This window comes from Saprolegnia parasitica (genome assembly GCF_000151545.1).
Source record: "Saprolegnia parasitica CBS 223.65 unplaced genomic scaffold supercont2.19, whole genome shotgun sequence".
Taxonomy (NCBI): Eukaryota; Oomycota; class Saprolegniomycetes; order Saprolegniales; family Saprolegniaceae; genus Saprolegnia; species Saprolegnia parasitica.
The window spans coordinates 95,390-119,842 of NW_012156413.1; the positions used below are offsets into that span (position 1 = coordinate 95,390).

Genomic DNA, 24,453 nt, shown 5'->3' on the forward strand with positions numbered 1-24,453 from the left:
ACCGCTTTGACACCGGAACTGGGTCCACTTCGATACCGGTAGTACTGGTTCTACTGCTCGCGTCATCATTGGTGGTCATTATGTACTAAATCATTTTTGCTTATCAAGCATCCTATCTACTGCTACTATTTGCGGCTTTGGCCTCTTCCTTGACGATCGCAACGACGTCCGAGCCTTGGCTTCGCAGCGTCCGCTTGGCCTCGGCGCGGCTCGCATGGCTGTCGGACGAGAACGCAAAGCCATTATGGACGCCGCACCGCAGCATTTGACTCAAGCTCACGCGCTTCTTTTCCCCGACGGGGACCACCGTCGCGGCGTGCTTGGCCTGCGCAATCGCCGATTTCACTAGCAGCGCCGATGGCTCGCGCGGGGTGCGACCCTGCCACGTTAGGAGCGACTCGTCCAGATGCAAGTGAGCGACCTCCTTCGCGAGCTGGTTGTACTCGGGGCGCCACTCGGCCTTGGCCGCGTTCATCACGTACGTCGGAAGGAGCAGCGTGACGGGCACGAGCAGCAGCACCAGCCAAAAGGCGGGCGTGCGCACGGTCACGCCCATCATACCACTCCAGTACCAGCCCGCGAGCTCGTCCCAGCTCGACGCGACAAAGGCGACTGCGATCCAGAGCCCGACCGACCCGAGATAGACGATGTAGTGCACCGGGTGCCATGCGTGCTGAAAGAGCGCGAGCTTGGCGTTTGCGAGCACAACAACGATCGTAAACACAATGTTGCCGAGGTACCACATGGGCGGCGACTCGGCGTAGACACCGGCGTCCTGGAGACCGTGCACGAGGAGGAGGGTGACGCCCACCGACTCGGCGAGCGCCGACGCGATCCAGAGCGAAAACACCGTCGGGTTCAAGCACCCGTTCTCGGGCCCGAGCATATACAGCTTTGGAAACCGCAGCGCCATGTCGTCGTGGATATCCATGTCAAAGATGGCCAGTAACACGACCGGGCACGCGGTAAAGATCACGTTGTAGATCTGGAACCCGGTCTCGAGGTAGAATTTCTGGCCCGAGAACCCCGACATCCACGTGTACCAGAACTGCGCGGCCGTGAGCAGAATGTTCTTGTAAAACATGTACACGACGAGCTGCGCCATGCGGAGGTAGCTCCACCGGCCGTGCACCAAGAGGAGCCGCTTGAGGAACCGAAAGCGCGCGATCGCATAATCACTGGCGTTCACGGCTTGGAGCCCTTCTTGCCCGGAAATCCCGATCCCAATGTGTGCAGCCTGGATCATCGGCACGTCGTTGGCGCCGTCGCCGATCGCAAGCGTCTTGACACCGGGCACATGGCTCCGGATGAGGTCGACCATCTCGGCCTTCTGCGCCGGCGACACGCGACATGCGATCACGGCCTTGCAGCCGCGCGCGAGCTGGAGGAGTGGGAGACGGCAGCTACCATGGAGCGCAACGACGAGGCTTTCGCCGTCAATGACGAGCGCAACTTCCTCGTCCTTGACTCGGTGCGCGAGCTGCCGCCGGAGCTCGGACTCGGTCGCTGTCGCCGTCGGACACCGCTCTGCGTTGATGACGATGCGGGTCATGCTGTTGTGGAGAAGGTTGCACGCAAAGCCGATGTTAATCGCTGTCTCTTCCTTGTCGCCGGTGAGCACCCAGATCTTGATGCCGGCGTCGGCCAGCGTCGCAATCGTGTCGGGCACGCCAGGCTGCAACTTGTCTTCGATCGCGGTCGCGCCGAGGAGCTCCAAGTTCGTCTCGAGCTCCTCCATGCACGCGTCAATAGCGTTTGGCGCCTCGCGCTTGCGCTTCTCGATCTCGGCGAGGTCGTTGAGGGCGACGTGGTACCGTCGGTGCCACGACGCGTAGACGTCTTCGTCCAGCTCCCGCATCGCAATCGTGAGCGTGCGGAGCCCTTCCTCGGCAAACACGTTGATGTGCGTGCTCGTCGCGGCAAGGAGCGCGGACGCGCCTTTCTTGAGCCGCTCGAAAATGACAACATCCGCGCCTTTCGTAAAGAGAAGGAGCTGTCCGGATGGATCCCGCACGACCGTCGACATGCGCTTCCTCGCCGACGTGAACTCGAGCACATCGAGCAGCTCATATTGCAAGGTCTCGGCCTTGATGCGCAAGAAGGCGCGGCCCGGCACGCGGTTCATAAACTCGTAGCCAAAAAAGCCAGCACCGGCCACGAGCGCCTGCTCGTCCGGCGACGACGCCGACAGCGTCACCTCGTCCGAGCCTTCGCGGCGCTCGGGGATGACCGTGTGGCACACGGCAAGGTGCACGAAGAAGTGGTGCAGGCGCGCCGCTTGGTCGGCGCCGGCTTCGCCGACCATGTGCTCGTAGATCTCGGGCCCGTCGTAGTTGACGTACGGGGCAACCGGGCGCGAGACGCTGCTAACCGGGGCCTCTTCCGGCACGGGGTGCCCGGCGCGGCGAAGGGCTGCGAGCCCAATCTCGGTCGTGCCTCTGCCGTACGACGTGCCGCCGACCGAGCACTTGCGGAACTCCATCATGTTGCACGTGAGCGTGCCGGTTTTGTCGGAGAAGATGTAGCTCACTTGCCCGAGCTCCTCGTTGAGCGACATGGTGCGGACGAGCGCCGGCGTGTCGGTCTCGGCGTAGTACATGTGGATGTCCCACTGGATGAAGATGGCTTGGATGTACTTGACCATGGACATGGAGACGTACAGTGAGATCGGCACGAACTGGTACATGAGCAGGAAAAGTAAAAAACATGGTCCACCAGTCGGCGACCGCGTCCGGCGCGATCGGAGCGAGGCCGCCAATGTACCACACACGGTAGTTGGCATGGTCCCAGAAGACGCTGCCGGTCGCGCCAATCGCGCAGCAGAGCAGGAGGATCAACACGAGCACGATGATGTACCGGTTGATGGCCACGTCCATGGAGCTCATTTTCGACGGCGTCGCCGAGTTGTTGCGCATGATCTTCGTGTCCTTGCCCGTGTTGAGGACGAGGCCGACGATCCACTCGGTGTTGCGAAGCGTGCACCCGCGTAAGAGCACGCTCTTGTACGGGATCGCCTCCTTCGTCTCACTCTTGTCGTCTCGCTGCAGCGCCAAGACCCCTTGGAACGAATTGATGGCGGCGTTCGGGTGCTCGCAGTGCACGTATCCGCGCAACCGCAGTAGCGCCGACGGGTCCCCGCCCACGATCGACGTCGCCTCCATCGCCTGCCGCACCTTCATGTTGGTTTCGCCGTCGAGCGACTTTGTTTCGACGTAGCAAATGCCGGACGGGGGCACGCCGACCTGCTCGGCCACCGCGAGAATGAGCAAGTCGGCCGGCACCTGGTCGTGGTTGGCGAGCTTGACAAAGTCGCCGACTAGGACATCGCGCCACATCTTCGGGGCGAAATCGCCGGTCGCGGGATCGAGCACGGCCGTGACGCGGGCGTTGGCGATGTTGTCGGCCACGTGGCGCTTGTGGTCCTCGAGGACCGCGAAGACGGCGTCGACGAGCATGATGAACATGAGCGTGAGCGCCGTCGACGCCCGCCCGCCCGTGTTGCTGATCGACGGCACGAGTTGCATGAGCGAGACGACGAGAAAGTACGCGTTCGCGAGCTTCCGGAAGGTCTCGAGGAGGAACTTGGGCACGAACGAGAGAAGGGTGTACTTGGACGAGATGACAAAGTTGTCGCAGAAGGCGAGACCGGGCGGCGCGTGCAGCACGATCTCGCGGTACTCGGCCACGTGCGCTGCCATTTCCACTGCCAGGTTTAAAATAGGCGCTGAAACCACAGGCACGGACGTTAGTCCCGTTGATATTCATGTTCATTTGCATCGCACGCCAAGCAGCAGTTCTAGCTACCGAGTTGGGTCTGCACGATGCGGACACGGACGTCGCCAGTGGTCGTTCGGTAGGACACGAGGCACCACTGCAAGGGCTGCCGGTGCGTCCGAAGGTGCGTGAGCTGCGCGTCCGCCGCCTCGGTATCGTCGCCGTGGCGGGCGGGCCGACCAAAGAACAACTCCTACCACAGTGTCGCACCGTCGTTGTGTTGTGGACATTGAGATCGGATACCCCGTCGGCGCCGAAGAGGATGGCATCGACGCTCGCCGTCGCATCTTGGAGCCGCAAGAGGCCCATGTACACATCTCGGTTGTTCATCCTACCACGCGACCATGACAAGTGGCGTTCATGCAAAGACCGCACCGGGTGGTGAAGGCACCGGCCGTCCGTGGGCTCACGTCGACAATCTCGGCCAGCACGTGGGCCTTGCACGGGACCTACACCAATTGCGAATCGACGCGCTTCAAAAAACCGGCAGGGGGGGTACCGGCCGCGTCAGAAACACAGCCAAGTTCACGCAGCCGAGCGCGGCAATCTCCCGGGGCACTCTCGTCACAATCCGGTCGAGCGGCAGGGGCCGTGGCGGGGTCCTACCCAAGCCCTCCGTCTCCACACACGTGACACGCGTCGTACGCTGGCGTCGGGTAGATCTCAAGCGACGACGACACGCGAAAATGGAGCACGAGCGAGTCCGTGGCCGTGACCTCGACGCCGCGGAAGCGGCACCAGCGCCCGACCGCCGCCGCCGCCCAGCCCATCGCGTCCAGCGCCGCAAAGTGCGCGTGCACGTGTACCTCGGCCGTCACGTGCATGCGGTCCGAGACGACTGCAACCGCCTGCCTCTTTCCATCAAAAAAACCCCCCGTCGCTCGAGAAGAACGCACCGGATGGCCGGCGCGGAACGGCGACTCGACGTATGCAATGACGTCGACGTAGGCGGCCGGGTAGCAATGTCGCAAGGCGCGCGGCGGGCCAAAGTGATTGCGTGGGCACTGCGTGTGGTCGTTTAAGAGCGTGGCCGCGCCCCACTGCCTACAGAGAACGCGGTTCGTCCATGGCCAAGCTTAAAGGGATCCATATACAAGAGGGCGATCGCGCGGGCCTTGTCGGACGGGTGGTACGTCACTGTCTCGTACGTATGCGTCATGACGACGTCCGTGTCCGAGCCATCGGCCATTCGAAACACAACGAAGCGCGACGCGCGCGTGCTACAGTCGCAGTCTCAACGACGATTCCGACGACCGACGCACCAGAGTGCGACGAGGACGCCGTTGTAGCGAGACATCAAGAGCTTGTGGAACCGAACGACGTCGCCGACGGCCTATCGCGTCTGCGTGACGAGCCGGCATGCCAAGACGACGGCGCCGTACGAGGATACGCGGGAGGTGCGCGAGGTCGCGCGCAAACACGTTGATGTACAGCGCCTGGGCGCGCTCGGGTCGAGACTCGTCGGTAATGGCGATCGTCATCTACGCCGTCGTATTGAGTCGTCGTCGTCGTCGTCGACACAACCTCAAAGTCCATCCGGCCGCGCGACGACTGCTTCGGCGTCGTGTACGAGACGACGACGCCGTAGACGTCCGCCGTGCGCTCGCCGAGCGATGCCAGCGGTGTGTACTGGTACTCGTCGCCAACGCGGAGTCGGCGCTTCTTCTACACGCCGTTGCGCCAAACCAACAAATGAATTGGCGTACCGACGGCGCTACAGTCGCTGCTGCGTGAGATGCACGAGGCATAGGAAGACGTACGCGGCGGCCGCGTGTCCGCGCGCAAGGTGCAGAGGCGCTCGTACGCGACTTGGTCCGAGTTGGGCGCTCGGATCGGCTCTTGGTAGCGCAGAAAGATGGTGCGCGGCGCGTCGTCGTCGTCGTCGTTATCGCTACTATCGTCGTGGATAAAGAGACCGGCGGCCTCGAGAAGCGTGGGCGACGCCACGACGACGCAGCTAAAGTCGGTGGCCTGCGACGCCGTCGATGCCATCGACTCGGTCTCGACGTGGCCCTGAAAGAGGCCATCGCCAAAAACCCGACGCGGTACTACGTCATGAGATAGCGCCAGCGCGGCTAGAGATGCCTACCTTCTTGAGGAAGCTAGCGACCTTGTCGGCCCAGTCGTCGTAGAGGTACACGAGCGACCGGCGGGGCGGGACCTCGGCGAGCGGCGGATGCAGCTCCTCGACCTCCATCGTCACGACGCGCGAGGCCACGCTCGCGCAGGGCCCGCCGCCAATGTCAAAGGTCGCGTCACTTAGCGGCAGCGACCGACGCGGCCACACGCAGAGCACGACCGTCTCCTGGAGCCAGGCGTCGACGCCCATATTGCAATCTCAGGTCTAATCCTTGTTTCATCCTTGCATTTCGGACTTTTGGCGAGCAATGTCCTAGTGTACAGGGTCGAATTCGGTCTTTATCGAGTGCTATTGCTGCGCCTGGAGCAGCATCGAGAAGCCGTTGCGGAGCTTCTGGAGTGCCATGTCCGAGTCGGCTTGGACGTCGAGCGTCGAGTTGTCGGCCTGGAGGAGTGAGAGGAACGCGCCGGTGGGCCCGACGCCGGTCGTGACGCCGACGACGTCACGCATCGCGACCGACGACGTCTTGCGCAGGAGGCCGTGCGGCTTGGTCCACGACAGCAGCGTCAGGTCGTGCGAGAGCGCAAAGATACGAGGCGACTTCTTTCCGTTGGACTTGAGCTTGAAGAGGCCGACGCCGTCGAGGAGGCTGCGCACAAACTCGAGGTACTCGTGCTCGCGGATCGCGTCGTCGCCCAGCGTCTCGTAGCTCACGTCGGCCGCGCGCAGCTCGGCGCGCCGGTCCGTCTTGCGCGCCACAGTATGATTGACGCGCTTGGCATGGGCGTCGTGCCGGCGCGGCGACGGCGGCGCTTTGGCCGGCACCGCGGTCGACAAGGACGAGATGAAGTCGTAGCCGTCGGTGTCAATGCGGGGCACGTCGTCGTCGGCCTCAGCTCGCAAGGGCGTCGAGAGAGGCGCGTACGGGTCGAGGAGGTGCTGGTGGACGCCGATGGCCGCCATGGTTGGCACGGCGGTCGCCCGCGTCTTGGGCAGGCGCTTCCGCTTGGTCGGCGGCGGCGCCTTGACGTACTGGGTCGTGCTCACGGGCACGAGCAGCAGCAGCAAGACGAAGAGCAACAAGAGCACACAGAAGGCAATCGTGATGAAGTGGCACACGCTGGTGCACTGGAACGTCGTCCCATACGCCGTCTCGAACCCCTCCATCGCAGCCGGCAACCTCAAAACGGCCACTTTAAACTCAAAAACACCTCTTAAAACTCAAAACGGCCACCTTAAACTCAAAACGGCCGCGAAAAACTCAAAACAACCAATAAACACTCAAAAACGACCCGATCTTGTCCGTTTTCTTACTCTAAGCGCCGGTACTCGTGGCCGCGGCGATGCTGGCGGACAAAGACGATACCGACGACCGTCATGCCAGCGACCGCGACGACCGCGCTCACGAGCCAGAGCGCCATCGACTGCTGCGGCGGCGCCTGCAACGCGAGGATCGCGGCCGGTGGCTTGTACGCGTGCGGCTCGGGCCAGGTCGCAAAGTTGGTCGACTGCAACCACCACGCGGGGTAGCCCGGCGCCTTCATGTCGCCCGACCGGTCGCCGTGGATCACATACCCGTCGCTAAACTTGACGACGAGATGGAACGCCAGTTTCCACCACTTGTCGACCATGGCTTGGGCAAACGCGTTGGTCTTGGCTTCAATGAACGCAAGGCGCGCGACCGGGTCGTCCATGGTCATGGCCGTCGCGCGCGTCTCGGCCTCGAGCGCAATCGCGTCGCGCTGCAGCGCTTGCAGCACCGTGGCAATCTCGGCGTGAATGAGGTCGTAGCGCAGCATGCTCCAGTTGTTGACAAACTCAAAGGCCCACCACGCCGCGTCCGTGCTGAACTCGTGCTTCCGCGACGCGAGGTACGACGCCGGGATCGACGTCTGCGCACACGAAAACGGCGCGTAGACCGAGCCGTGCGGCGCGCCGAGCGAGTACCACGTGACGCCGCCCACGTCATCGGGCAAGAACCCGCGGGCTTGGAGCACAAAGCTGTGCGTCGTGCGGTGCATCGAGATCGCGCGCTCCCAGCCGCCCGTCACGTTCTTGGTCGAGCCGCCAAAGCGCACGGGGTTGCCAAACGGACCGGCCGCCACCTCCTTGGTCATGTCGAACGGCGTGCCTTCGTAGTGGTCGCGCATGAGGTCCATGAGGTCCGAAGGCGCAATGAGCTTGTCGGGCTTGATGGAAAACGGGTACGTCGCGACTTCCGGGTGCTGGCCCAAGGTCGCGTCGAGCTGCAGCGACGGCGCGAGCACGTCGTAGACGCGCCAGATGCGGCGGCCGCCATACAGCGGCTTGCTCGGGCCGGGCTTGGCCCAGCTGTACGCCTTGGCAAAGTCAAACTCGCCGTCGACCGCGGGGTTGTACCAGCCCATGTCTTGCGCAAACGACACCACGTTGCTGGACGCCAAGTAGTTGGCGCTGTCGCTGAGGTTGAGCGTCCGAATCACAAACGAGTTGGCGACGACGGCCACGTGGTCGTCTGGCACGCGCTGCGCCGCCCAGACCGCCGACGTATTCTTCGGGCCCGTGAGCATGTGCAGAATCCAGCTCTCGCCGTACTTGTCCGAGATACCAAGCGCTTCCGACGAGCTGCCGTAATTCGCCTTTTGGTTCTTGCCATACTCGCCAAAGAAGCCGTGCTCGACCGCGAGGTCGCCCATCGTCGTGATCGCACACCGCGCCGAGTCGCAGCGCTCAAGCGCAATCTTCGAGAGCTCTTCAATCTGAAAGAGGTTGTGACCATAGCGCAGCGACGACGGCCACCCGACCGTCTTGGCCGCGCACGTGCTCTCGGCGATGCTCAGCTGCTGGTCGTTGATCATGCCATAGTCGTGGTCAAAGTACCCGTACGTGAATGGCACTTGGTCAATGTAGCCGAGCGGCGCCGAGAGCGTCTGGCCCTCCAACGGCGCGTACAGCGGCCCACGCTCAGCCGTCACGAGGCGCGGGTACCCGTTGCGCTGGAAGTTGTACACAGCGCGCCGGCTGCCCGCCGTGTGGTTCATCGCGGGCACGCGGACCATGCGCAGGTCCGCCGGGTTCAAGCCCGCGTCGTTCGTGTGCGAGACCAGCACCGAGCCATCGATGGTCGCCTTCTTGCCGACAGAGATGACGGTGCACGCGTCGACAGCGACAGCGGTCGCCAAGAGCCCACCGAGAACTACGCGCATCGGCCGAAATTTGCAAGTGATGGAAGATCGCCATGGCGCCTGGTATCCGGATGACCGCGCCGACCATACAAAAATAGAGATGGTTTGGTGGTTGAAGCCGCGACCGTCCGGATACCATCCCGTGCTTGTGGTTTGTATCGAGTTGAAGTTGGCGCCGTTGGCGGGATTCCAAGGTCACCAAGCCATCATGTCATCGCATCATGGCCCGCGCTTCTTAGCGTTCTTATAGACACGGGGAAGCTAGTGGTCGCGGCGCCATGGGCACGGCGCATGTCGTAAGCGGTCCAAACGACCCGAAGACCACGACGGTGGGCGCAAAGTCGGGCGGTCGAAGCAGCGCGGCCACCGCGTCCAAGCGCGCATCTACGCAGCTCATGACACTCTGTGCAGAGATGATGAGGATGATAGGTGATGAAGCGCACAGGACTGGGCAGCGGCGACGCTGTACCGGGGCGGGTGTGAGAGACGCTTCTTGCACGAACGACGCACGCGCCGCGGTGTGGCTTGGCGCGTCCTCGCCAAAACACTCGGCGTGGCGCGTTATGGCTCTCGACAGTGTTCGCAGCCCGTGGCAGCAGCAGGCTCGGCGAAGCGTTGGCGTCGGTGGCGGCGTCGTCGGCTGCGTCGATATCCAGGGGTGTCGATGGCACGACGTCATCGGACGAGGTCGGCTCGTCGTCGTCGTCGTCCGAGTCACTTAGAACGATCGAGTTGCGCTCCGCGCGGGCGTACGCTCGGGTGTTGCGCACGATGTTGGGATCGCGGCGTCGGCGTCGGCGCTCGTGTGGCGTCGTGGCGGGTGTTGCTGCCGTCGGCGACTCCACGGGTGATGGCGCGCGCCGACGCATCATGCGCTGGTACCTACGCCCATGGACCATGAGCAAGCAGCCTCTCCGCTTAAGCATCTGCGTACAAGAGGTCGAACTCGGCCTGGCGCAGGCTGGCGTCCACGTCGTCGTCGGCCATCGCGACGTGCCGAATTGGCCACCAATTGCGCCAAATTGAGTCCACTAAATATGGCATGTGCCGAACCCTCGTTGCGCGGCAACTCGAAGTGGATAGATCGAAGTTTCATCCACAATGAGTGTTTGGCTCCACTTCGACTTCGATCCACGGGCAGTTGCGATCTTGCAGAGGAAGCCACAGATCTACACCATGCGGAAGCAGCAGTTGCAGCGGTCGACGCCGACGAACCGCGCTAGAGGGCATGGGCTTGACGTTGCAGACGACCATGGCGCTGTGGCCATCTCGGACGACGAGCCCGACGCGATCATTCCCGACGACGTCAAGGCCTACTTTGCCGGGCGCATGGAGGGCTCGCCGTCGACGTACACGATGGTGCAGGTGTGCGAGCACATCTTGGAGCTGCTCGTGCAGCTCTCGCAGCGCGAAGGCACGCTGCTGCCGCTGACCTTGCGCGCCCGTGCGATCGCAGACGGCTTGAACCTTCCACGCCGGCGCATCTACGACGTGCTGCACATCTTCGACGCGATTGGGCTCGTCACGCGCGTCCCAAAAGGAAAAGGGTACTGGTACTATGGCGAAGGCAACATTGTGCCCACGCTCGAGCAGCTCCGGGCGCGCGCCATGGCGGCGGTGGCCGACGTGCGCACTGCAAGCGTCGAGCAGATTGTCCGCATCCTCACACCGGACGCTCCGACCAAAGACGCAGGAACCGCGCTCTTGCGCACGACGACCAAGCTCCTCCGGATCCTCTTTGCAGCCGATCGGCCCGTTCTCCAGTCGGAACTCCGGCTCGTCGACGACAACGGGTCGGTGGCGTCGGCGTTGGCGCCGGCGCAGGATCGGCGCACGTACGACGTGCTCACCGTGCTCGCGCGATGCAACGTGGTGCAGATTCGTACGTCCAACGGCGGTCCGAAGCGCGTGAGCATCAACCCGTCGCTCTTCTCGCCCGCATTTTCGCTCTTCGTACCGCCGCCGAGCGTTTCGACCAAGCGCAAGGGCCTGCGCTCGATGACAGCAACGACCAAGTACCGTGCCAAGAAGCGCCGCAGCAGCAACACTGGCGTGCCCGGCTGGCGCGACTACCCGAGCTTCCTCACGCTGCCCATGTCCGAAAGCGTCTCGAGTGCGACCGACGCCGCCATGGCACTCGTCGACTGGGACACGCGTGGCGACTTTTGGGGCCCCGAGACGGCGGTCGATGCGCTCTTCCCGGTGCTGGACGACGGCGGGACATGCTGCGACCTCGACGCGCTCCTCGCATCCGACGACTGGGACGTCTAATAGCATGCTACGTTGGATTCATTCTTGCGTTGCAGCGGGCCAAAGAGCGGGCGATGGCGCCACAGATCGTTTCTCATTGGTGGAAAAAGAGCCGGCGGTGGGCGGGGATTGGCTAAAATCCTGGGGCCGGCCCGATTATGACCTTGCACAACGTGTTTCAATCTTGGCAGCATGGATCGGCAAGGCGCGGGGAAGGGGCGGAGGCTCCCGAGCATGCATGTGGCGATCAAGCCGCGGACATCGGCCAAGCTCGCCAAGCGCGACGACGACGCGGACCCGTGCTCGCCGAGCGCGTCCAAGGAGCTCAAGCTGCGCTTCGCGCGCCGGGCGGTCGAGATAGGCACCAAGACCATCTCGAACGTGTGCGAGCTCGTGCTCGAGCTGCTCCGTGAGCTCCAGGAGGCGTGCACCGAGTTCCCCGTCGCGCTCCGCGCCAACTGGATGGAAGAGGTGCTCGGCCTGCCGCGACGCCGCATCTACGACGTCTTGCACATCCTCCAAGCCATCGGGCTCGTCACCAAGCGCGTCTCGTCCGACGGGCTCACCGGCCACGGCCACATGTTCTACGGCGACTACTTTGTCGTACCAACCGTGCGCAGCATGCTCGAGCTCCAGGAGAACAACGTGCCCTTGAACGACGCTGCCGCCGACGACAAGTGGCCAGCGCTCTCGCTGGCGACCGTCAAGTTTATCAAGTTTCTGCTCTTGAATGGGAACGCGATCCGGCGCCACCTCATCCACACGATCGAAGACGAGAAGCCGACGGCCGCGATCCCGGCCTCAAAGGGCCGACGCATGTACGACGTCCTCGCCGTCCTCGTGCAGTGCAACATTGTCTGGACCAACACGGACATGGGCGTCAAGTACATCTACTTGAACCGAGACGTGCTCAACCCCAAAGCCAACTTTAGCGTCTTCCGCGACCCGGACGCGCCGCCGACCGCAGTCGTAGCGCCCAAGAAGCGCGCGCGCAAGGAGCCGCCGCCCGCCCGCCGCACGAAGCACCGCCCGGCCTGCGACGAGACGCTCACGGGGCTCTTTGGCGGGTGCCAATGCGGCTACGCGCCCGAGCTCGCGTCACCGGACGCGCAGTGGCAGTCGCTTCTGACGCTCGGCGCGTCGATCGTCGACGCGTGGAGCACGCGCGACCGGGATTGTCTCTCGCTCGAGTGCTACGAAGGCGTAGCGTCCGTCGACGACTTTGTCTGAGACGCTCGACGTTGTTATTTATTCGTCCTATCTTACTTAATCGACCCAGTGCTTGCTTTGACCCAGTACTTGCTTTGACCCGGTTGATGCGGCGACTGTCCATAGCCCGCGATCCTAGTGAGCATCACGGCGCAAGCATCCAATCCTGGTTGAAGGCGGTCGAGAGACATACTACGCGTCCAACATGCAACACAAAGGCGTCAAATACGAAAATCACATGAAAGAGAGAAAAGGCGAGTAGGTAGAATGAGTAAAATAGGTAATAGTGGTGCAGAGAGGGGTGGGGGTGGCGCACGCGCACACCCCCGCTGGCAAAAATTGCGCTGTGGAGGAACCCGAAGGCACTCCTAGGCCATTACAGCACCGGAGTGCATGAAGGCCTGCTCCGGCCCAAGTCAACCCCCTGAGTTGATCAGGGTCGAGCTCCAGCCAGGTAAGTATGATTAGCCTATTGAGGATTGCCATTATTCATACAAAAATATTCAAGTCATTTGTTCCCCACGTAGCTTTTGCGAACGCCGCCAAGGCACGGAGATAGTGTGCTAACACGATTTAAAGTGTTTATGCGTGGCGCGCACGCGCGTCGATAAATGTCTCGCGCCAAGTGCACTCGCACCGACGAAGTGAAATAGTGTACGACGCTTCAGAAACCTTGCACCCTTGATGTATGGATCGTACACTAATTCGCGAAGCTGGGTTGCGTGGAAATAGCCAACGGCAAATCGGACTTCCTTGCATTTCCACATAACCGCAACGAGGTCCATGAGTCGCGTCGATGATGGCCGCGAGGTAGACTACCAGAAGCGGCTGGAGGAGCTACGCCAGACGCGCGAGATGGAGCGAGAGCAGGCCTTGGTCGAGAGCGAGGAGGCGGGCGAAGCGTACGTGGCGCCGCAGGACGAGCTCTTGGAAGATGGCTTGGCCGTGCCCGCGCGGGTCTGGTCAGCGCTCTTCCCGCACCAGAAGGAGGGCATCCAGTGGCTCTACCAATTGCACATGCAGAACGCCGGCGGGATCCTGGGCGACGACATGGGCCTCGGCAAGACGGTCCAGATTGCCGCGTACCTCGCGTGCCTCCAGAAGATGCAGCTCGTGCACTCGGTGCGCCCTACTACAGTACATGGCCTCGCTTATCCGCACTACGGACTAGGTGCTGCTGGCGTGCCCAGCCTCGGTGCTCTGGCAGTGGGTCCGCGAACTCCACAAGTGGTGCCCCGAGTTGCGCGTCGTGCTGTTGCATTCGTCGGGCGCCTCGAGTACGAGCTACGGCACGACGATCAAGCACACGTTCGAGGCTGGCGGTGTGCTCCTCACGACGTACGAGAACCTGCGCGCGAACGCCGAGCACCTTCTCGGCAAGGAGTGGGACTATGTCATCCTCGACGAGGGCCACCGGATTCGCAACCCGGACGCTGAAATCACGCTCGTCTGCAAGCAACTCCGTACGGTCCACCGCATCATCCTGACCGGGTCGCCCATCCAGGTAAGCATCGATCCATCACTCGTGTGTATCAAGAACTGTCGCTAGAACCGCCTCAAAGAGCTCTGGAGTCTCTTTGATTTCGTGTTTCCCGGCAAGCTCGGGACCTTCCCGACGTTTGAAGACGAGTTTGTGCTGCCGATCCGCCACGGAGGGTACGCCAACGCGACCAAGATGCAGATCCTCATGGCGTACAAGTGCGCGCTCGTGCTCCGGGACCTCATTGCGCCCTACATGCTGCGGCGACTGAAGAAGGACGTGCAGATTGCCACGGCGCTGCCATCGAAAATGGAGCAAGTGATCTTTTGCCCGCTCGCGCCGGCCCAAGCCCGCATCTACCGCGCGTATCTGGCGTCGCCCGAGGTGCGCTCAGTGCTCGCTCGGGACATTCGGCCGTTCCGGGCGCTCACGATCCTGCGGCAGATCTGCAACCACCCAAGCTTGATGACCGACCACGTTCTGAATGACATGGCGGAGGACGATGATGCGGATGTGATTGCGCAGTCGGGCAAGCTCACGGTGTTGCAGACAATCCTCGATGTGTGGTTCAAGCAGCGCCACCGCGTCCTCGTGTTTGCGCAGCACCGGCGGACGCTGGACCTGCTCTCGAAACTGATGGGGACGCTCGGCTACCGCTACTGCCGGCTCGACGGCACGACGTCGGTCAAGGAGCGGCAGACGCTCATTGACGCGTACAACGACCCGACCTCCGACCTCTTTTGCTTTCTCTTGACGACCAAGGCCGGCGGCATTGGCGTCAACTTGACGGGCGCCGACCGCGTCATCATCTTTGATCCGGACTGGAACCCAAGCACGGACATGCAGGCGCGCGAGCGGGCGTGGCGCATGGGCCAGACCAAGCAGGTGACGATCTACCGGCTCATCACGTCGGGCACGATCGAAGAGAAGATTTACCACCGCCAGCTCTTCAAGCAGTACCTCATGAACAAGGTGCTGCGCGACCCGAAGCAGAAGCGGTGCTTCAACCACAACGCGCTCCGAGATCTCTTTACACTCAGCGACGGCACTGAGCTCCACGTCGACGACGCCGGCAACCAGATTGCGACCACCGGCACCGAAACCGGCGACTTGTATCTGCACGGACACGTGGCGCCGCCGCCCAAGCTGGACGACGAGACTCCACCGGAGAATGACGTGGCGCTCTTGCAGTCGTCGCTGGGCAGCGTGGCGCGCGTCGAGCGCCGTGTCGTCGAGACGGACGAGGTGGACGACGACGACGACGTGGACGCTGAGATGGACGACGCCGAGCCCAAGGCCGACGACGGCGGCAAGGACAACGCGGAGCTGCTCCAAACCCTCTTTGACGGCGGCAGCATCAAGGGCGTGTTTAGCCAGGACCGCATCGAGAGCGACGGCGTGCACAACCAAGAGGCCGATTTGATCGAGATCGAGTCGGCCAAAGTCGCCAAGTCGGCGCTGAGTACGCTGCGCCAGTCGTGCAGTGCGATTCGGCAGCAGCGCGAAGATCAGTTTGAAGTCACGTGGACGGGCAAGAGCGGGAGTGCGGGGAAGCGGCTCTTTGGGGCACCCGCGCGCGGCCTCAAGCGCAGTAGCCACGAGCACGCAGCGATCCAGTCGAGCGCGATGCTGCAAAAGATCAAGAAGCGTCGGGATGCCATCGATGGCACCAACAAGGTGCGGTCGGCGGTCGCGTCGGTCAAGTACCAGAGCATTGACGAGCTCACCAAGCAGCTCCACACGTTTCTCGAGCGCCAAGATGGCGTCAAGACGGACGTGATCATCGCCAAGTTTGCGCCGGCGGTCTCGCCCAAGGACAAGGACGTCTTCCGCAACCTGCTCCGGAGTATGGCGACGTGCGAGGGCCGCGTGTGGCGACTCAAACCCGAGTTTCGCACTTCACACCACTAAGATAGTACGAGGTATATATAAGAACTTGTTATGTGTACTACTACTTAAATGGGTCTGGCGTGGGATCGGGACAGGCCCGGTGGTGGTACTGGACTGAGACGCGAGTGGCTGGCTACTCCCGACCTTCTTCGTCCTTGACCCGTCGCGCACTAGCTTGAAGAGGCGCATGAAGGTTGCTGCCTGCAACCTTGATGAAGGTCCGTCGCGATCTTCCAGCAGCGGCTGCACCTTGCACCGGCTGTTTCGCCGACGGACGCAATGCTAGGGCAAGCGTCGCTTCTCGCTTGTGGTCAGCGCACGCAGCTGCCCGCCGCCCAGGAGCCGGCGCTTGCCGCCCATGCACCGACGCTTGCCTTGGCTTTTATGGAGGCCATCGACAGCGTCGGACTGCAGGAAGCTCAGGTGTCCCTCGCGATGTGAGTAAGCTCTATGACAAGTGTATGAAATCTCAGTTTTAGGGAGGATCTCCTGGACAATGTCGTCGTAAGCGATTGGATTGGCGCTATTCTTAGATCAACGTGTTGTGATTAGTTGGATCTCAAATCGGCCCGATGGCTACTCGAGAGGTATACAAACCGCAAGGTGTTTGCGATGCGTCAGCACCCCTCGCGGTCGCGCTACTTGATCCTCGCACAATGATTGGGCACGACCCGCGGCGTTGTAACGCTGGCTTGTATTGTATTTTCGACCTTTATATTCGATGTTTGTATGCGAAATTGAATATGCGGAATAAAAAGACATGAGGTAGAGTCCCGACCCCAAGATAGAACCCACTTCATCATCTGGCTCGCCATCCTCGGACTGCCGCGGTGCTGGCCGCGATGACCAACGACGACGTGCGCATGGAGCACATCCAGGAGTGGATCGAGGCGACGGTCGACGTGCGCTTCGATGGCAACATGTGGGCGCTCCTTAAAGACGGCCAAGTGCTCTGCAAGCTGGCCAACTCGCTCAACGCGGCCATCCGCGTCAACAAGCTCAAGACCGCCTTCCACTGCAAGGAGAACATCCAGGCCTTCATTACATGGGCGAAAAGCGTCGGCGTGCCCGACGGCGACCTCTTCCACGTGCACGACTTGCAGTTTGAAGAAAACATTGGCGCGGTCCTGCGCACGCTCGCGGCCTTGTACACGATGTTTGCCGAGGAGATCCGCGCGTCCGTGCGCGTCTCGACAAACCACGGACCGGCGCTCGCGAGCTCGTACGACAGCGACGACGACTCGGGCTTTGGCGACCTCCACGACTCGGAACCCGACGACGAGCCCGACTTGTACGACCTCTCGATCGTGCGCGAGAACCGGTCGTCGTCCAAGCTCGCGGCCTTTCTCAAGTTTGTTCCAATCCAGTCGACGACGAGCAAGCACAAGGCGCCGCCCGTGCCCGAGCACGTCGAGCCGCCGCCGCTGGAGATTCCGATTACGGTCAAAGCGTCGCCCGCGCCCACGACGCCGTCGCCACGAAAGATGCCCACGACGCCGCCGCCAAAGGTGGCGCCGCCACCCGAGCCGGTCGCACCGAAAGGCAACAAGTTCAAGCTGAGCAACTTTCTCAACAAGGCCAAGTCGACCATGAAGCACAAGGAGTCGCCCAAAAAGTCGCCGAAAGAGTCGCCCAAAACGTCCGTGTCGCCGATCGTGACCAAGCCGTCGCCCAAGCTGCAGACGCCAAAGGTGCAGACGCCTCAGACGCCCAAGGTCGCGACGCCCAAGGCACCGACGGTAGTCGTGGCGCGGGCACCACCGCCGGCGACGGTCGAGCCACCAAAGCCTGCGACCAAGGCGGTGACGCCCATCAAGAGTAAGACGGCGCCGCCGCCGATTCAGACAACGGCCGACGATGACAGCGATGATCCGATGACGCCACCGTCGTCACCCAAGCCCGTCGTGGCGAGCTCGACCGTGCCGCCGGTCGGCAACACCAAGCAAAAGCTCAGCGCGTTCCTGGCGCAGACGCCCGTGGGGAAGCCGATGGTCATGTCGGCGCCGTCGTCGCGGAACGAACCGGGCAAGACGTCGCCTGGTGTCGCGGCCAAGATGGCCATGCTCCGGAACAACGGCGTCGCGCCGCCATCCACGACGACCGCACAACAATCCACCGAGGAACCTTTGCCTCTTCAACTGAGCAAGCCGCGCGGTCCGGTCAAGACACAGCGCCGGTCGTCGACGAGCCCCAAGGCCGTGGTGTCGTCGCCGGCCGTGGTATCATCGCCGGCGATCGTGCCACCCGTCGCCGCCGCCGCACCGACGAGCAAGCTCGGCAGCTTTCTCCAAAAGGCGCCGGCGTCCGACCCGCAGCGGATGCTGGCCAACATTATGATGAACCGCGTGCCACAGACAAAGGCGCACGTCGCGGACGACGACGACAACGACAGTGGGGACGAGGCGCTGCTGACGCCACCGGCTTCGCCAACGCCTGCTCCGGTCGTCGCCAAGCCCGCTCCCGTCGTCGCCAAGCCTGCTCCCGTCGTCGCCAAGTCGGTGCCACAGCCGTCGCCCGTGTCAGCGACACCGTTGCAGAACAAGTTGGCGAGCTTCATGGCCGCCGTGCCGCCCACTGCTGCGGCCGCCGCCCCCAAGTCGAATGGCGGGTCCAAGCTCGCCGCCTTCTTGTCGTCGACCGGCGTCCCGCGCAAGCCGTCGGTGGTTGCTGCGCCGTCGTCGTCGTCGTCGTTTGTGGCGCCGGTGCTCGTCAAACCGTCGCCGCCGCCGACAAAGCGCGTCCGTCGCGCCCCTCGGTCGACGCTGAGCAACAACTGGGTCCTGTCCGACCAGCGCTTCTCGTACGCTACGCGCCAAGCCTCGTCGAAGCCCTTTGACAAGGAAGGCGCGCGCCGGCGGTTCCTCCAGAACCAGCTGCGGCTTAAAGCCGAGGCCAAGCACAGTGTCGGCAAACACCAAAAGACGGCCAACGTCTGCGCACCCGGCATGCTCTGCTACGTGCCCGACGAGACGGACACGTGGCTGCTCGCCGAGGTCGAGTCGGTCGACACGCGTCGGAAGCACGTCAAGGTCAAGCTCATCGAGGGCGCCGCCGAAGCGCGCGTCGTCGACCTCACCAACATGGACGTTGTCCGGGCGATCGGCGGGCCGCAAGCGACCGAGATCGACTCGCTGCCGTTGGCGATCACACACAGCAACAGCGACGGCGTCGAGGACATGCGCAACCTCCGTTTTCTCAACGAGCCGTCCATCATGTACAACCTCAAGCGCCGCTTCGAGGCCGCCCAGCCCTGTACTTTATTTCGTTTTCTTGGCGATTAGATGGATGTTGACGGGCGGTGTGTTTAGATACGTACAGCAATGACATTGTGATTGCCGTCAATCCGTACCAATGGCTCGGACACCTCTACGGCGAGGGCCTCCACGCACAGTACCTCCAGCAGCCGCGGCACAACCTGCCGCCCCACGTGTACGCGACGTCGACGGCCGCGTACAAGAGCATGACGGCGACGCGTCGCAACCAGAGCATCCTCGTGAGTGGCGAGTCGGGGGCCGGCAAGACCGAGACGACCAAGATCCTCATGAACCACCTCGCGACGGTCGCCGGCGGCCGCGACGACTCGACGATCGCGCGCGTCATCAACGTCAACCCGCTCTTGGAGTCGTTTGGCAACGCCAAGACGCTCCGGAACGACAACTCGAGTCGCTTTGGCAAGTTTACGCAGCTCCAGTTTCGCGACGGCAAGCTCCGTGGCGCGTGCTGCGAGACGTATTTGCTGGAAAAGTCGCGGGTCGTGTCGTTTGCGCCGGGCGAGCGCAACTACCACATCTTTTACCAGCTCCTCTCGGGTCTCCCGGCGACAACGACCGCGTCGCTGCAGCTCCATGCAACCGCGAGCTTCCGGTACACGGGCGATGTGGCCGCCATGACGATTGACGGCATTGACGACGCCAAGTGGATGGCGCAGACGCAGCTGTCGCTTGGTCTCATCGACCTCGATGCGCGCTTCCAGCAGTGCGTTCTTATTCTTGTCGATTGGACGAGCTGATTGGGATCTATGATCGTAGGACGCTCTTTGAGGTGCTCGCCGGGATCCTGCACCTCGGCAACCTCGATTTCGCGCCAACGGGCGAGAACGCGTCGCGCGTCGCCAACCCCGAGTCGCTCTCGGCCGTCGCGTCGCTCTTGGGCCTCGCGCAAGACACGATCGCGACCGCGTGCTGCAACCGCACGGTCGTTGCGCACCGGGACGCCGTCGTTGTCCCTTTAAACGTCGTCGAGGCGGCCGAGAACCGCGACGCGCTCGCGAAAGCCATTTACGCGAGCCTCTTCGATTGGCTCGTATCGCGGATCAACGGCGCCATGTCGATCGACGACGCGTCGACGCAGATCGGCGTCCTCGACATTTTCGGGTTCGAAGACTTTGCGCACAACGGGTTTGAGCAGTTTTGCATCAACTACGCCAACGAGAAGCTGCAGCAAAAGTTTGTGCAAGACGTCTTCTCGACGGTCCAGGACGAGTACACGCGCGAGGGGCTCGTGTGGGACCACATCTCGTATGCGGACAACCAAGGCATTCTGGACCTCATCGAAGGCAAGCTCGGCATCATCAACCTCATGAACGACCATTTGCGCCAACCCCGGGGCACGGAAGAGGCGCTCGTCAACAAGTTTCGCACGAAAGACAACACGATCATCTCGTTTGCCAAGGTCAAGCGCACGCAGTTTACGATCCGCCACTACGCCGGCGCGGTCACGTACGAGACGGTCGGCTTTATGGAGAAGCACCGCGACGCGCTCCTGCAAGATTTGCTCGACCTCGTCCGGTCGAGTACAAAAGCCTTTGTCGTGTCGCTCTTCCCGCTCGAGGTGGCGCCGCCGCCGACCAGCGACGAGCCGGACGCGCTCGCGTCGACGCCGTCGCCCAAGTCGAAGCTCGAGGCGTGGGTCAAGAAGCCCGAGCCAAAGCCTCTGTTGGAAGGGCGCAAGAAGGCGCTGCCACCCAAGACGCTCGGGTCGCAGTTCAAAGCGTCCCTGAGCTCGCTCATGGACACGATCGGCTGTACGCAGGTCCACTACGTGCGCTGCATCAAGCCCAACGCGGTCAAGAGCCCGAGTGTGTTTGACAAGCCGATGGTCGTCGCGCAGCTCCGGTCGGCCGGCGTCATTGACGCGATCCGCATCTCGCGCGCCGGGTATCCATCGCGGCTCACGGCGCACGAGCTCGCGACGCGGTACGCGACCATGCTGCCGCCGTCGATGCTCACGGGGCAGGACGACGCGTGCGACGCGTTCATGCGGGCGACGGGCCACTCGTCGCCCGTCGAGTTTCAAATGGGCAAGAACCTCGTCTACTTCAAGGCGGGCGTCCTCGAAGAGCTCGAGCTCATGAAGTCGGACTTTTACTACGAGCAAGCGACGCTTGCGCAAAAGGTCGTGCTCGGCTTCCTCGACCGCATGCGGTTCCGCAAGACGATGGCCGCCGTGCTCTCGCTCCAAGCCTTTGGCCGCATGCTGCTCGAGCGCTGCGTGTTTACAAAGCTCAGGGCCGCCGCCGTTAAGATGCAGCGTGTTCGCCGCTACTACAAGGACCGCGACGCGGTACTAGCGGCGATGCGCGCGCGCCTCGCGGCCCGGGAGGCGCAGCGGGCGGCCGACGAGGCCAAGCGTATCGCGGTCGAAGAGCGGCGCATGCCGGCGTGGGACTCGAACTCGGCGCTCTCGTCGCCGCGGTCGCTGCCGTCGCCCATGACATCGCCCGAGGCCAGCGAGACCAAGGGCAGCTTCCGATCGGCGGCGTACAGTCGCGCCAGCGACGCGGCGGCGACCGCCAAGGCGCTCTTGGCGCACGGCGACGCCGTGTGTGCGAGCTGCAAAGCGCTCGGGAAGAGCCACGCGTCGCTCGAGGACCAGATGGCCAAGCTCCAGGCCGAGAACGCGCGCCTGCGACGCTTGCTGGTCGACCACAGCATCAACCCGGACGACGACGACGGCGTGTATGTGTAGTAGCCGCACAGTCTTATAATTTACACGACTATACGTCACAGATATGGATGATTAGACGACGACGGCGGTGGTAGGGGGCAGCATGGAGCGGTAGGCGTCGGAGGCCGCCGGCGGACGACGCCGGCAGGTGCGTGAGCACCATAGACAGGTGCGCCGGAGTCGGAGGCCAAAGCCTTGCTGGGCCATCGGTCGCGGCTCGCCCGTGATGGCGCACAGGCCCGGCTAAGAGGAGGAGGCAGTGGGAAAGGAGGTAGGATGGAAAAGAAGCGACGTACGAGGCAGCCCGTGACGACCATCGAGAGGGCGACCAGCGTCAGCAAGACGGTACTGACGATCGCGAGGATGTAGCCCGAGCCGGCGCCGGTGAAGACGTCGGTGAACGAGACGTGCCAGTGCAGCACGGCGCCCATGCCGAAGAGCGCTACGTCATCATCGTATCAGTCGTAGCGGACAACGTACTGTACCGCTGACAAAGTAGATGAAGCTCGGGAGCGCGGCCACGTGCTTGGAGACGAGCACGTCGCGGAGCAAGAAGGAGAGACCGACGCAGAGCGCGATGAGCGAAAAGACGGTCGCGGCGATGAGCAGGTAGGCCACTTGCACGCGCGCGTCCGTGTGGCCGCAGATGGTGCGGACGGTCGCGAGGTCGCTGCGCGTCGTCGGTGGCGCGACGATCGTCGTTTCGCTCAGCACCAAGCAGCTCGATCGGTTCGTGAGCACGACGGTGCAGACGTCGCCCCACGTGCCCGTCGCGTTGGCGGTCGTGCCATTGCAGTTGACGGCCACGGCGAGGCTGAAGAGGCCGGCGCTGACCGGCCCGTGGCTGATCCAGTCGGTCTGCGCGAGGCTGTAGATCCAGAGGCCCGAGGCCACGACGCCCACGAAGAGCTGGTTGGCGTTGAGCCGCAGCTCCGTCTCGCCGGCCCACGGGACCATCGTGCAATGGCCGATGCAACGGCTCGCTCTGCCTGGAAATACTGTACGGCTGAAAACACGCAATTAAATCCACTCCAGCGACAGAAACTTCAAGGCTTGGAGAGAGACTGCGCATCCATACTATATGGCGCACGTATTGTGGGGTCGTGCGCTGCGTGCAAACGGCACCGGCATGTGCAGCGTTGCCGCCGAGCACCTAGTCCTGGTTCCACATGCGTGTGCGGCGTTCTTCTAGACCGTACACTATTTCAGGAAGCTTGCCGGACCAGCCTACCTGCACGCGATTGGTGCGTTGGCGCCAATCACGCGCATGCTACACTTATACATTGATACTGGTCGATGACAAGCGTCTTAGTTAGTTAGTTGAGTTCTTGCTTGATGTAGATAATGCACAGTTTACGCTTCGACGTCGTCGTCTTCCGTGGCGCCTTCGTCGTCGTCGCCGGTACCTTCTTCGTCGTCGTCGCCGGTACCTTCTTCCTCGTCGTCCTCGGTCTCTTCGTCGTCGTCGTCGCCGCCAAACTGCTCCTTGGCCGCGTCAACGACCGCGCGCAGGATCTGCTCCTGCGCGTCCTCGTCCGGGTCTTCGCCATTCTCTTGCTTGAAGCGCGCGCAGGCGGCTTCAAAGAGGCCGTTGATGAGTTCGTCCATGCCTTCCTGGTCGAGGCCGCCGATCGCTGCGACGCGCTCCGCCGCTTCCTTCTCGAGCTCGGCCATCTCGTCCTCGTTGGGCTTGCGGCCATGTTCCTCCTCAAACTCCTCGACGAGGTAGTCGAGCGCCGCTTGCGCAGGGTCGTCCTGGTTGGCCATCTCGTTCGCGACGCGCGTCTCGATCTCCTTGAGTTCCTCCTCGTTGGGCTCGCGACCTGCAAGACGACAAGTCAGTCGAGGATGATGCGTGGAGACAGGATAAGTACCTTCGTTCGCGTCCTTGAACTCTTGGATGAAAAAGTCGACCGCGGCCTTGCGGTACCCCTCCTCGTCTTCCTCGTCTTCGTCCGACTCTTCCTCGTCGGACGGCGGCTCCCACTCGGGAATCTCGAGCTTCAAGAACGCTTCGTACTCTTCGAGCGTAAAGTCCTTGTGGTCGCCATTGTCGTCGCAGCGGAAGAGGAGGATGTCGCCCTTGATCTGGCCAAGGCGGCCATGGAACGGCGGCTGGAGCTTGTGGGTCGTGAGCGCGACGCCCGAGTCGTCTTCCTGGTGCTCCGGGTTGCACATGATCATGACGTTGAGGTCCTCGTACTGGCCGACAAAGGTGTGGTCGCCGCCAAGCAGCGCCTGGACGGCCTGCTTGCTCGGCGTAAAGTCGACGTCGATCTCCGTCTTCTCGCCCGCCTGCTTGAGCAGGACGCACTTGACGACCGGGCCTTCCGCGCTCATGACGGCCTCAATGTCGAGGCCGGCCATGAGCTTGGCCTTCTTGGGCGACGAGCCCTTGCCGTCGTTAGCGCGCTTCTTGTCGTTGGCCATGGCGTCGGGTTGGCAAATGGAGATTTGGCTGGTGCGAGCGTGGCCCTACACCGGACCTACGCTTTTTTGCATGGGACCCCCCCTCACCTACTCGTTTTTATATCGATGTTTGTAAGCGCCATAGGGGTGGGCCCGGTCGGATACAAAATCGTTGAAGTGGGCACCGCTTTGAATCTCATGGCCGCAAGATCGGTGGCCATGAAGCGGGTGCAACAGCCTCTGCCGCAGCC

At 62.8% G+C, this 24,453-nt stretch overlaps 10 protein-coding genes across 10 annotated transcripts; 4 read left to right on the forward strand and 6 right to left on the reverse strand.

Annotated features, from left to right (window-relative positions):
- Positions 1–112: 112 nt before the first annotated feature.
- On the reverse strand, positions 113–3,698 carry SPRG_05385 (hypothetical protein; the record flags this gene model as incomplete). The annotated part of the gene is made up of 2 exons (XM_012344632.1): positions 113–2,677; positions 2,727–3,698. The coding sequence occupies 2 exons, from the start codon at positions 3,696–3,698 to the stop codon at positions 113–115; spliced, it is 3,537 nt and encodes a 1,178-aa protein (XP_012200022.1).
- A 98-nt stretch (positions 3,699–3,796) lies between these two features.
- On the reverse strand, positions 3,797–6,103 carry SPRG_05386 (hypothetical protein; the record flags this gene model as incomplete). The annotated part of the gene is made up of 13 exons (XM_012344633.1): positions 3,797–3,967; positions 4,018–4,105; positions 4,150–4,223; positions 4,274–4,376; positions 4,420–4,622; positions 4,671–4,818; positions 4,869–4,994; positions 5,037–5,107; positions 5,157–5,255; positions 5,299–5,439; positions 5,481–5,488; positions 5,535–5,787; positions 5,864–6,103. The coding sequence occupies 13 exons, from the start codon at positions 6,101–6,103 to the stop codon at positions 3,797–3,799; spliced, it is 1,725 nt and encodes a 574-aa protein (XP_012200023.1).
- Positions 6,104–6,150: 47 nt separating this feature from the next.
- On the reverse strand, positions 6,151–9,039 carry SPRG_05387 (hypothetical protein; the record flags this gene model as incomplete). Its single annotated transcript, XM_012344634.1, has 2 exons — positions 6,151–7,034; positions 7,169–9,039. 2 exons carry the CDS (start codon positions 9,037–9,039, stop codon positions 6,203–6,205), a joined length of 2,703 nt encoding a protein of 900 aa, XP_012200024.1. The 3' UTR covers positions 6,151–6,202.
- A 223-nt stretch (positions 9,040–9,262) lies between these two features.
- Positions 9,263–10,005, reverse strand: SPRG_05388 (hypothetical protein; the record flags this gene model as incomplete). Its single annotated transcript, XM_012344635.1, has 4 exons — positions 9,263–9,402; positions 9,462–9,510; positions 9,567–9,900; positions 9,953–10,005. 4 exons carry the CDS (start codon positions 10,003–10,005, stop codon positions 9,263–9,265), a joined length of 576 nt encoding a protein of 191 aa, XP_012200025.1.
- A 189-nt stretch (positions 10,006–10,194) lies between these two features.
- SPRG_05389 (hypothetical protein) lies at positions 10,195–11,306 on the forward strand (the record flags this gene model as incomplete). Its single annotated transcript, XM_012344636.1, has 1 exon — positions 10,195–11,306. The coding sequence occupies one exon, from the start codon at positions 10,195–10,197 to the stop codon at positions 11,287–11,289; it is 1,095 nt and encodes a 364-aa protein (XP_012200026.1). The 3' UTR covers positions 11,290–11,306.
- Positions 11,307–11,449: 143 nt separating this feature from the next.
- Positions 11,450–12,498, forward strand: SPRG_05390 (hypothetical protein; the record flags this gene model as incomplete). Its single annotated transcript, XM_012344637.1, has 1 exon — positions 11,450–12,498. Exon 1 carries the CDS (start codon positions 11,461–11,463, stop codon positions 12,496–12,498), a length of 1,038 nt encoding a protein of 345 aa, XP_012200027.1. The 5' UTR covers positions 11,450–11,460.
- Positions 12,499–13,245: 747 nt separating this feature from the next.
- On the forward strand, positions 13,246–15,893 carry SPRG_05391 (hypothetical protein). The gene is made up of 3 exons (XM_012344638.1): positions 13,246–13,599; positions 13,649–13,981; positions 14,027–15,893. Exons 1-3 carry the CDS (start codon positions 13,261–13,263, stop codon positions 15,866–15,868), a joined length of 2,514 nt encoding a protein of 837 aa, XP_012200028.1. The 5' UTR covers positions 13,246–13,260; the 3' UTR covers positions 15,869–15,893.
- A 751-nt stretch (positions 15,894–16,644) lies between these two features.
- On the forward strand, positions 16,645–21,856 carry SPRG_05392 (hypothetical protein). The gene is made up of 3 exons (XM_012344639.1): positions 16,645–19,099; positions 19,156–19,822; positions 19,876–21,856. The coding sequence occupies exons 1-3, from the start codon at positions 16,690–16,692 to the stop codon at positions 21,812–21,814; spliced, it is 5,016 nt and encodes a 1,671-aa protein (XP_012200029.1). The 5' UTR covers positions 16,645–16,689; the 3' UTR covers positions 21,815–21,856.
- A 9-nt stretch (positions 21,857–21,865) lies between these two features.
- Positions 21,866–22,750, reverse strand: SPRG_05393 (hypothetical protein; the record flags this gene model as incomplete). Its single annotated transcript, XM_012344640.1, has 3 exons — positions 21,866–22,036; positions 22,090–22,235; positions 22,279–22,750. The coding sequence occupies 3 exons, from the start codon at positions 22,748–22,750 to the stop codon at positions 21,866–21,868; spliced, it is 789 nt and encodes a 262-aa protein (XP_012200030.1).
- Positions 22,751–23,093: 343 nt separating this feature from the next.
- SPRG_05394 (hypothetical protein) lies at positions 23,094–24,301 on the reverse strand. The gene is made up of 2 exons (XM_012344641.1): positions 23,668–24,301; positions 23,094–23,616 (listed from the first exon to the last, which is right to left on the reverse strand). Exons 1-2 carry the CDS (start codon positions 24,221–24,223, stop codon positions 23,147–23,149), a joined length of 1,026 nt encoding a protein of 341 aa, XP_012200031.1. The 5' UTR covers positions 24,224–24,301; the 3' UTR covers positions 23,094–23,146.
- Between the last annotated feature and the right edge of the window lie 152 nt (positions 24,302–24,453).

Excerpts from the sequence above, each read along its gene's own strand:
- SPRG_05394 (XM_012344641.1), bottom strand. The coding sequence starts at position 24,223 with ATGGCCAACGACAAGAAGCGCGCTAACGACGGCAAGGGCTCGTCGCCC. Across the intron at positions 23,617-23,667 it reads GTTCAAGGACGCGAACGAAG|GTCGCGAGCCCAACGAGGAG; the intron begins GTACTTATCCTG and ends GTCGTCTTGCAG.
- SPRG_05392 (XM_012344639.1), top strand. The coding sequence starts at position 16,690 with ATGACCAACGACGACGTGCGCATGGAGCACATCCAGGAGTGGATCGAG. Across the intron at positions 19,100-19,155 it reads CTTCGAGGCCGCCCAGCCCT|ATACGTACAGCAATGACATT; the intron begins GTACTTTATTTC and ends CGGTGTGTTTAG. Across the intron at positions 19,823-19,875 it reads CTCGATGCGCGCTTCCAGCA|GACGCTCTTTGAGGTGCTCG; the intron begins GTGCGTTCTTAT and ends CTATGATCGTAG.
- SPRG_05391 (XM_012344638.1), top strand. The coding sequence starts at position 13,261 with ATGAGTCGCGTCGATGATGGCCGCGAGGTAGACTACCAGAAGCGGCTG. Across the intron at positions 13,600-13,648 it reads AGATGCAGCTCGTGCACTCG|GTGCTGCTGGCGTGCCCAGC; the intron begins GTGCGCCCTACT and ends ACTACGGACTAG. Across the intron at positions 13,982-14,026 it reads TGACCGGGTCGCCCATCCAG|AACCGCCTCAAAGAGCTCTG; the intron begins GTAAGCATCGAT and ends AACTGTCGCTAG.